This window comes from Arachis ipaensis, chromosome B5 (genome assembly GCF_059453495.1).
Source record: "Arachis ipaensis isolate K30076 ecotype BB chromosome B5, ASM5945349v1, whole genome shotgun sequence".
Classification (NCBI taxonomy): Eukaryota; Viridiplantae; Streptophyta; class Magnoliopsida; order Fabales; family Fabaceae; genus Arachis; species Arachis ipaensis.
Genome location: NC_142440.1, coordinates 74,049,995 through 74,061,739, shown reverse-complemented (window position 1 = coordinate 74,061,739; position 11,745 = coordinate 74,049,995). Strand labels below are relative to the sequence as shown.

General features: G+C 30.1%; 1 protein-coding gene across 1 annotated transcript; it reads left to right on the top strand.

Moving 5' to 3' along the window:
• The first annotated feature begins 9,619 nt into the window (after positions 1-9,619).
• Positions 9,620-11,477, top strand: LOC107643597 (UDP-glycosyltransferase 708G1). The gene has a single exon (XM_016347287.3). It carries the CDS (start codon positions 9,874-9,876, stop codon positions 11,263-11,265), a length of 1,392 nt encoding a protein of 463 aa, XP_016202773.2. The 5' UTR covers positions 9,620-9,873; the 3' UTR covers positions 11,266-11,477.
• The last annotated feature ends 268 nt before the right edge of the window (positions 11,478-11,745 follow it).

Here is an 11,745-nt window from a genome sequence, read left to right as displayed (position 1 = left end):
TAGCTTGACACTTTATTGTTGACTTTCTTCCTCTTCTTCCAGTTGGTTAACAGAAATGACTTCATGGGAGAAGAGGAGGAGATTAATGCCCTCTGGTTTGAATTTCTCCTAACAAGTTTTCTTTTAGTGTGATCAACTTGATTCTCCTTGCTTGTTAGGGTAGGAGTTGTACTGTTTCTCCATCCCCTATGCATCTTCCTCTTGAGACATTCCTCCTAAGTGGGTGGTGACTGTCCAACACCAAACTTAAGTTTGATGTCTGTGGAAACTGTATGAGTTTTCATCAAGGGAGGAGGTTTTAGTATTGTACTCTGCATGGAAGCACCTCCTTTGTCAGGGGGTAGTGGAGGTTTAAGGACCTTGATAATCATGTAATCCTTCTGTAACTTCATCACTAATTCGCCTCTCTCACCTTTAGAGAGGTTTCTTCCAGTAGATAGAGACCATCGCTCCAAAACCTCAGCAAAAGGACTATTGATTTACAGCTTCTTAGAGCCATCCAAGGACTATGAGCAATGCTCGTCCTTGGTCTCCTTTTGGATCTTGTGAGGGTGTAGTACTTCAGGCTTTCTTCCCATAAGAGGGATGTGCAGGAATGTGCTTCCAGCCTCTTCTTGATTTAGTTTCTCAACAGTGTGTACCACCTTAGGCTCAGGCTCCTTGGTCTGAATCAGTTCTTTGCACTCTTCTCTTAGATTCACCTCTATGTCTATGAAAAGAGTGTTAGGCTTTACATGTATATATCTTAGATTTTTAGTTTGATTTTCACATTTAGTTTGATAGTATATATATAGTTATTTTAGTTTATTAGTTGTGATTGGAAAAAAATGCGCATAATTGAGCTTAGTTTATTCTGTTGCATATGAGAATTGATTGGTTGGAAATAGGGAATAAACTAAGGATTTTTAACTTTTCACAATCACACCATATCATTTAGTATGTATATATAATAATAAATGTTGGTCAATTTGATGAAATTTTCAAGAAATTCTTTTTTCTTAAAAAGGGCATTAAGATTCAAATTGATTTGAGTAAAAACTTTTTGAAACTTGTATGATGTATATATATATAGTTTAGAATATGGTTTTTGAGCTAAGAACACACAATCTGTGAATTTCGAGCCTAATTATATGGTTACATCATTTAACCATGATTTTGATTCTTGGGTGTTTTCTTCTCTATGATTACAATCTTTGATTTGTTTAATTCTATATGTCCGTTATTTAGTGTATATTCATGCAATTATGTGATTGAGGCCATAACAAAATAATAACTACATACAAACAAAATCAAAAGGGAAAAACACCACATAACAAAATAATAACTACATGCAAAGTAGAAGGAACCAACCTAATCCTGAAGTAAACAAGGGAGAGGAAGCAGCACGCAGTAGCGGTAGAACGCGCGGTATGCCAGGGAAGAAGCAAAGCAGCAAATAGAGAACTATGAAAGCAGAATGAACGAAAGAAGAAGAAAAGAGCCACAGACAAAGAAAATCAAAGAGATACAAAAACAGTTACAAGTGTAAAGCCAAACGTTTCAAAAAAGAAACACAAAGGGATGAAGGGCAAAATGGGAAGGAGAAACAAAACTCTTCCTCGCATTTAAAATGCCATTATAACGCCTAGGGAATTGCAACTGACAAAACCCCCCTTGCGAAAAGTAATGGGCAGGTGACAAGACGGCCAAGCACTCCCAAATTCCCAACCTCGATTAGGAAACCCAGATGATATCCTTCCAGCCAGGCTCCCGGCAAAGGTCGAAGGCTCCTCTAACGATGGGACTGAGCACGCTCACTCTCTTGCTCTGAGGACAACTGTTCCGGACCCGATTTTTGGGTCTTCCGTCGGGACAACCACAAACCCGGTTATTCGGGTCCAAACCCTCCTCACAGCCCAAATTAGTCCAATAACCACAAAACTCCTAATCAAGCATTTAAATTCGAACTCCTTCATTATGTTAGCTGAATAAGATAAGATGAAATAACCTCTGTAAGCTATATAAAAGGGAGCTAGATACCTCCTCAGGTACTAACTAACTCTTTTCTATACTTCTCAAATTCATTCTAACTTGAACATTAGAGTATCTTTGTAGATATCAACTCCTACCACTTTAAGAGTTCGACCCGTCACCATCAAGACCAACTAATTCTCGATCCTTCTCATAACTCGTATAAGTGATATCTTGTAAAATTTTAAAGTATTTATACTTAAATATTGATGTATAGTTTTTCATATTTTAAATTTAAAATACTTATAATATAATATACAAACATGAGGCACAAATTTCCATTAATAAAAAAAAATAGTTCTTTATAATTTATATTATTAATTCGCTCTCTCATTTATGTCAGAACACATGCATATGCACATATCTCATATGTAAAGCATCTGTTATGTGTTCAATTTTATAAATAATGTTAGATATGATGTACACTTAAGATCAGTGTAATTAAATTTTATTTTTTATATTTTGAATGCAATATATTAGAGATATTTATTTATTTATTTATTTATTATTCACTATATTTGAGATGTGTCTTTGATTTTAAATTTGTAAATAATTTAAAAATTAGACATATTAATAAATAAAAAAATTTATTTTATTTATAAATGAAAAATCCAAAAGTTTTATCATAAGTTTTGGAGGAAGAAAAAAAGAGTGAGAGCAACCAGTATTTGAACAAAACAAGTATAAATTGAAGAAAATAGTAACATTTCTCCCAATAATCCGTACCCCCGCCTAACTAAGTACACCTAACCTAATCTTGCAGACCTCACTAACAGTCTAACACCCACTTGGATGCCAATGGGCGTATGCTCTTAGGAAAATTCTCCAATTGTTAGGCCTCCAATTTTGACCCTATTTTTGTTTGCATGCAAGCGAATTATTGACTAGCTCCTGTTCAAGGTTGGAATTGGTTTTGAAAAAATTAAATTAAAATAAAAAGTGTAAACCTAAAGGTTTTAGGGAAAATTATTGTAAAAAATCGTTAAGATTTAATTATTAAAAAGGATTTTTAATATTAAAATTATTAAGAAGGATCAAATTTTTTTATAATATTTAAAAAAAAGAATCAAATTTTTTTATAAAAAGATAAATATATCTTTAATTATTTTTTATTTATTTTTTATAATTTTCCTTTAAATAATAAAAATTACTAAAATAGTAATAAAAAATAAAATTTTAATAACAGTTTTACTAAATATTATTTTCTAAAATTGATTATTTAAAATTTTAAATTAATAATTATTCTTCAGATACTTATACAATAATACTTATTTCGTGTTATGTATTATAGTAAATTGAGTTTATGAACTGATTCAATTTATCATGTATTTTTTATAATAATAAATTAAATTGGATTGATTAGATTTATTAAAGAATTTAGTGCAGATATAATTTTTCACTTGTTTTAATAAATTAAAATGGCCTAATTCGATTTATTTAGATATTTTATCTTAATAATAAATTAAATTTATCTAATTTAATTTATATAGATATATTTAAAACAGATGTGTAATCAAATAATTTTATGTAGGACATCTGTATAATTTTAATCTCTATTTATTAACGTAAATTACCTTTGAATTTATATCATGTTTTATTATTATAATTTAATGGCTAAATTAACATGAATATTTTTTTTTTACCAAAGATAAGAGACTCGAACTCGCGACCTCTTAATTGAGTATGGGGAGACCTCTTAAAAAAAAATTAACATGAATGCTATACCCCAAAGAAAATATAAAATGCAGGATCTCTTAAAATTATAATATTTATGTTGATAAATTTTATTTCTCTTAAAATTTTAATAATTCTTATTAATTATTTTTTATTTATTTTTTATTTTGTGATCTTTATCCAACGAAAAAATAAAGCTAAAAGATCAGAAAAATAAAAAAATAAAAAATAAATAATAAAAATTACTAAAATTTTAAAAAAAATTAATATAAAAATTATAAAAAATAAATAAAAAATAATTAAAAATATATTTATTTTTTTATAAAAAAATTTGATTATTTTTCTTTAATATTATAAAAAGATTTGATCATTTTTAATAATTAAATCTTTCTAACGTTCCTTTACAATAATTTTCCAACATTTTATATATATAATATCATACACTTGCGTTCCGGCTTGGTGTATTCCATTCATTAAAGTAATGGAAAGGAAAAGAAGAGAGATAGATGTTGAATACATGATCTTTAAATAATCCAAAGTAAAGCTATTGAATGAATCACGATGTCATCATTTTCGTAAAAAAGATTATAAAAAATATGAAAAATTAATTAGTGGTACAGCTAACTGTAATCAATTAAAAAAAAGGCTCAATAAAAAAAATAATACATAAAAAATTAATCTAGTTTCAATCCCAACTCAATTCTATATACGGTAAAAATTAATTACATAAATTATACGGAAATAGATCTTTTCAATTGTTAAAAAAATTTGAAAAAAAAAATGTGATTTCTAATTTTTTATTGTTTTCTTTTTCATATTTTTTTTGGTCCCATTTATAAAATTAATAGTGAGATATCACACTTTACTCCCTCAATTATTAAAAAAAATTGAAAGGATCCAATCCCTAAACTCTTATCCCTCTTTTTCTTTCATAGCCGCACGTCGCGCCTCTCTCCACAAGACATCTCCCTACAACAGTCGCCTGTTGCGCCTCTCCGCCAACCGCATACCGCTTCTCTGTTTGCCAGCCGCACGCCTCACCCTTCTCTTCCAAAACCAACCGCCATGCGTTCAGCCGCCAAGGATCGCCGTACGCCGCTACTGTTGCTGTACGCCACTTTGATTTGCAACGGAATGATCAGTAAAAAAGAAGGATCCTTACCCCGTCACATTCAAACATAGTGCTCTGGTCTCATCGCTCTTCTTCTTCTTCCATGTTCCTCTGTTTGTCAGCCGCAAGCTGCGCCGTTCTCTCCCAAAGCCAACCGCAACGCATCCAGTTGCCGAGGATCGCCGCACGTCGTTGTTGTTGCTACACGCTACTGCGACTCGTGATGGAACAGCAAGCGAGGAAGAAGGACGCGTGTCTCGCCACATCTACACGTTACTTTTAGATGTTTTTTCTCTTGTTTTGGATGTCTCTTTTTCTTATATTTTGAATGTTTTTTTTTTTGGTTTTGGATAATTTTTTTAATTATTTTAGATATTTCTTGATTAGTTTTCAAATGTTCTTTGTTCAATATTTTTTGGATGTTTCGTTTTGTAAGGTTTTAAAACTTTTAAAATGATTTTAGATATCTCTTTTGTGTTAGATTTTGGATGTTTGTTTTTGTTGTGTTTTAAATGTTTCTTTTTATTATAAATTTTTATAATGACTTTTAAAATGATTTTGGATCGAATTTTTAAAATAAATTTTTAGTTTTTTAAAATTATTTTAGATGTGTTTTTATATTTTGGATTTTTTCATTAGATTTTGGATATTTATTATGATAGTTTGAATTTATATTCATTGATAGATCCAGAAATTTTAAATCGTGTAGGCAAAACATATAACGTATAAAAATAACAAAAAATTTTATATAAATATATCGAAGTGTATATAATTAAATAACATAAAAATATTAAATATTTAATAATCTATCATTATCCATATTTAATATTTAATATTCAATATATATAATAATAGTAGTAAATGTAAGATAAATTAAAATAGTAAACTGATTATCTTCTAACCAATAAATTTTTTATTTGGGTCTTTAAAATAGCAAACCACATTTTTTATGAATTATATGTGATGAATGATATTTTAGGAAAAATATGGCAAATCTCTCGTATATTTCTATTAGATATTTTATAGATTATCTAATTTTAATTAATAATAATAATAACAAAGGAGTAGTTAGATAGATAGATAGAAGTACACAATACTTTATTATTTCAACTAATTTTTAAATATTTTTTATTCAATTTATGTTTTAGAATCAATCATCAAAATACATTTATAATTTACTAATAAAAATTAAAATTTGAGTAAAAAAATAAAAAATATAAACTTCAATTAAATAAATCGTTAACGGAATAGTATCACAATGCTTTGTTTTTTATTAAGTTGATTTAATATATAGAATTTTGTTAAGATGTATCCTAAAATCACATTTTAAGAATATTATAAAATATATTATATTAAAATAATTAAAAGATAAATTTTTTATATTTCTAATGCATTAAATTAAGCAAAAACTTAAAAAAAATTATTATTATACTTTTAAAATATATCTTTAAGATTTAATAAAATATTTTTTACACAAAATTTAATAAAATAATTTTTAGATAAATATCCTGCATCATTATAGCCAACTAACTGTGATTTGGATTCATATAGATAAAATAGTTTCATATCAATTGTTCTGTGAAGATATCAAAATATTTGTTTAATTTCATTCCAATGTATTTTGGTTAAAAATAAAATATACATTGCTAATAAGTTTATAGTGAATGATATATCAAATCGTGTACTATTAGCAAGATACATTAGTGTTCAAATGACATTGAGATATGATACTTCAAGACCAAAAACTTTTTTATTTTCTTCTTTAGAATAGAACTGATCCTTTTTCGCATCCAAAGATCTAATGATCATTGGAGTACTTAATGGATATGACTTATTTACATAAAATCTCTTCAAGATCTTTTTTGTGTAAGTTGCTTGATGAGTAAAGATCCCTTTGTTTGTATGTTTGATCTGTAAGTTAAGACAAAATTTAGTTTTTTTTCGAGATTTTTCATATCAAATTCTTCTTTTAAATCATCAACATACATAGCAATTATAATAAATTCAGATACAAATTTCTTTATGAAAACACATGGACATATATCATTATTCATGATTCTCTTTTTCATCAGATACTTAGTAAGATGAATATACCACATTCGTTCAGATTGTTTTAAACCATATAAAGACTCTGCAATTTGACTGAGTATAGCCCTAGGAACATTCATTAGATGGTTTAGATATCTTGAGTCCTTCAGAGACTTTAATATAGATATCACAATCTAATGATCCGTATAAAGAAGTTGTCACCCCATCGATTAGATGCATATCAAACTTATGGTATGCGAATAAACTGATCAAATAACGCAATATAATTACATCAACTACAGGAGAAAATGTTTCTTTATAATCGATACTAGGTCTGTGTGAAAATTCTTGCACAACAAGTCTAGTTTTATAGCGTACAACTTTATTTTTTCTTTTTATTTTTCTCACAAATACCCATTTGTATATAACAAATTTTACATCTTCTGATATAGAGACTACAGGTCCAAAGTCGTCACATTTTGTAAGTAGTCTAATTCTGCTTTTATAACTTCTTTCCATTTTGGGTAATCATTTCTTTGTCGACATTCTTCGACCGTTTTTGGCTCAAGATCCTCATTTTCATGCATAATGTAAAATTTCACACGATATGCAAATATTTCATTAACAATTGTCTTATTTCAGTTCTATTTTTCTCCTGTAAAGACATAATTTACTAAGAACTTGTCATTTTTCACAATTTTAAATGTCTTTTGGCGTTAAAATTACATCAAAATTTTGGACAATTGTAGGTGTCTATACTATGTCTTTATCTTTTTCAATAGGAATAGTATATGCCTCTTTTCTTGTTCGAGAATTTTTGTCTTTGGAATCGACAAGTCTACCACGCTTCTAGCGTGTGTTTATTTTTGTGGCCATTTGTCCAACTAGAACAACAATTTGAATTGGGGTATTTTCAGCTGGTATATAAGATTTAGTTATCCTTTGTGTATCAGAAAATGCATCAGCCAATTTATTTGCTATTCTTTGCAAATGTATCATCTTTTAAACTTCTAGTTCATATTGTCCTAATCGAGGATCTAGATACATCAAGAATGATGCATTCTAATTAAGTTCTTTTTCAAGTGGATTATTCTCTCCCCTTAATGTTAGAAATATTGATTCACCAAAATGACAATATGCAATTCGGCCTTTAAATACATTCCTTATTTGTATCTCAAGATATCTCACTATAGAAGGAGAATCATATCCAACATATATCCCCAATTTTCTTTGGATTTCCATTTTGGTGCGATAAGGTGGGGCTATTGGAATATATATTGCACACCCAAATATTCTCAAACATAAAATATTTGGTTGCTAGCCAGAAGCTAACTGCAGAGGAGAGATTTGGTGACAATTTGTTGGCCTTAAACAAATAAGTGTTACACATGTAAAATGAGATGTCCCAAAGTAGAAATTGGAAGATTTGTTCTCATAAGTAAGGATCTAGTAATTAATTGGAGCCATTTAATAAATGACTCTGCTAGTCCATTTTGTGTTTACATGAACTACTGGATATTCAACACTTATACAATTGGCCATACAATAAGCATCAAAAGCTTTAGAAGTGAATCCACCAGCATTATCAAGATGAATTACTTTAATTGGATTTTCTAAAAATTGTGTTTTTAATCGAATAATTTAAGCAAGTAATTTCACAAATGCCAGGTTGTGAAAAAATAATAAGTACATATGTAACCATCTCAAAGATGCATCTATTAGGACTATAAAATATCTAAAATATCCACATGGTGGATAAATTGGTCCACATATATCATCTTGGATCCTTTCTAGAAATTCAAGAGACTCAAATCCAATTTTTATTGGTGATGGTTATAAATTAGCATTTTCTGAGAACATGCAGCACAACAAAATTCTCTAGATTTAAGAATTTTGTATCATAGTTGTCCCAGGATGACCTAATCGGTCATGCCAAATAATGAACTCATTTGGCTAGTAAATTTTTGGTTTATAATAGTATGTGATCCAATAGCACTAATTTTAGTATAATATAACCTAGACGAGAGTGATGGTAATTTTTCTAGTATAGTTTTCTAATTTGAATCACTAGTTCTGATGTATAGATACTTATTATTTTTCTTATTTGTAGTCTCAATATGATGATACTCATTTTGGTAAATATCTTTAAAATTCAATAATTTTTTGGAGATTTAATAGATAATAGTACATTATTTATTATGAATTTTGTTTATCCAAAAAATAAAATAATAGTTCTTCTTAAATCTTCAATCACATTGCTTGAGCTAATAATAGTATTAATACATTCTTTTTTAAAAGTAAGATAAGTGAAATAAATATTACTTTTGAGAATGATATGTGAATTTGCATTATTTGTAAGACAAATATCTTCGCTATATATTCTTATAATTTTTTATGTCTTTTTTTTTTAAATTTGATCAAAACTTCGTACTGATAACGTGTTGTAAAATAAATACATAAAAAAATAGATAAATAAAATAGAGAATAAAAAAATTTTATTAATATTCTCTATATCTCATTATAATTAAGATTTTATAACAAATTTTTAATAATAATATACTTAATATAATTTATTTGAAGGAATGACACTTGGTTGATTTCATTTTTGTTGACGATCCATTTCTTTCTTACTTGGAGGCTTTTTATAGGCATTGGATTGGTTGCCGAATTGACAAATTATGAATGATTTGGTTTGGTAATGCACATGTTGTATACCAAATCCAAATGACATCCGCCTTAAATAATATTATAAGTTTATAACAGTGTTGGATAATTTGCCCATTTGGTTGGATTTTTCACAGAACAAACAAATAGATGTCAACTGCTGTCCTTTGTTATATCATTGCTCATATGTTATTTTAGAATAGTATTCCTCTAAAATAGAGATTCTCGCTCATTGTAAACGAATTCAATGTTTTAGCTATAAATAATACCTTTTTCACATAAGAATTATATATATCAGATAGACCCCAAACATTTCTCTATCTGCAACATTTTCCCTCTACATTCGATCCAACAAAAGTTCAAAACAAGGAAAGACCTTAGTAGCCATGTCTTCTTCTCCTTGTGTTGCTCATGTGGCTCTCTTGCCAAGCGCAGGCATGGGGCATCTAACCCCGTTTCTAAGGCTTGCAGCAATGCTCTGCCACCACCACTGCTACGTCACACTCATAACCCCAAAACCAACCGTTTCTAACGCTGAATCAAACCTTCTCTCAAAGTTCTTCTCTGCTTTCCCACAGGTCAACCAACTCAACCTTCACCTTCTCCCTTCTTCTTCTCACACTGCAAATGCAGACCCTTTCTTCCTCCAATTCGACGCCATTCGCCGCTCCTGCCACCTTCTCCATCCTCTCTTGTCCTCCCTCTCTCCACCTTTGTCCTCATTCGTCTATGACATGACACTGATCTCACCCGTTCTTCCAGTTGCAACCGCCATTGGCGTTCCTCACTATATCTTGTTCACTTCCTCTGCTTCCATGTTCTGTTTCTATTCCTACTTCCCCAAAGCAGCTGAATCCATTTCTGACGGCGATGGTATTGATATTCCGGGTTTTTCATCTGTGTCTAAATCATCGCTCCCTCCGCAGCTTCTTGACAGGGACGGTATCTACCGCAAAATTTTCTTGGAAGACAGTCCTAAGGTCACAAAACTACATGGTGTCTTCCTCAACACGTTTGAAGAGGTGGAGTCGAAGACTCTTAAGGCTCTTAACGCTGGGGAAGTGGTGAAAGACATGCCACCGGTTCACGCTCTTGGACCCTTTGTTCCCTGCTATGAGTTTGAGGGTTTAGGCGAAAGGGGAGAGTCATTGAAGTGGCTTGATAAACAGCCTAATGGTTCTGTTATTTATGTTTGCTTTGGAAGCAGAATAGCTTTGAAAAGTAACCAAATTAGAGAGATTGGAGATGGGTTGGTGAGAAGTGGATTCAGGTTTCTGTGGGTTGTGAAGGGTAACAAGGTTGATAAGGAAGATGAAGAGAAAGGGTTAGAAGGGGTATTAGGAATTGAGCTTGTAGAGAAGATTACAAAGGACAATAAGGGGTTGGTGGTTAAAGAATGGCTTGACCAAAGGCAGATTCTTGATCATAGTGCTGTTGGAGGGTTTTTTAGTCATTGTGGTTGGAACTCAGTTATGGAAGCGGCATTTTATGGTGTTCCCATATTGGGATGGCCTTTGTTAGGAGATCAAAAGATAAATGCAGAATTTGTGGTGTCAAATGGAGGGTTTGGTATTTGGAAGAAGGATTGGGGTTGGGAAGGGGAAAGGTTGGTGAGAGGGGAGGAAATTGGAGACGCCATTAAAGAGTTGATGAGCAATGAGTCTTTGATTACCAAAGCTGAGCAAGTGAAAATGGCCGCAAGGAAGGCCATAGGTGTTGGTGGTGGTTCTGAGACTAATCTTCAGAAAATCACTGAGCAATGGAAGAAGAGTCAATGATATCAAGCGTTGGTGGATCCATTCAAGAATCAATATTGAAAAGTTGTTCATGAGTGTATTGTATGCCTATATAAACTTCGAACACACTCCGCATTGACTCACTCAAGAAAATAGTTGGCTCACGTTCTATTTAGGTAAATTAAAAGAATAAATTGTTTGGACAAGAATATTAGATGAATGTCTTAATTTCAATCTGATTACATTTTTGTCTATTTTTTTATGTGCACCATTTATAATTTTCGCATAAATTACTGCAGAGTAACATCTAATTTTTTTATAATTATTTGTAAGTATTTTTATAAAATTTAAAATATTTTTTATTATATTCATTACATCTTGCAATGCGGATAATTAAAATTTTTTATAACTGTTTAAAATATTTTTTTAAAGGTAAAGTTTTAAATTAGTCCCCTATATTTGGCGTATTTTAGTTTTTAAAATTTAAAGTGTCCTATTTAAATTTAAAAAAGTTTTATTTAA

Coding starts and splice junctions, on each gene's coding strand:
- LOC107643597 (XM_016347287.3), top strand. CDS start 9,874: ATGTCTTCTTCTCCTTGTGTTGCTCATGTGGCTCTCTTGCCAAGCGCA.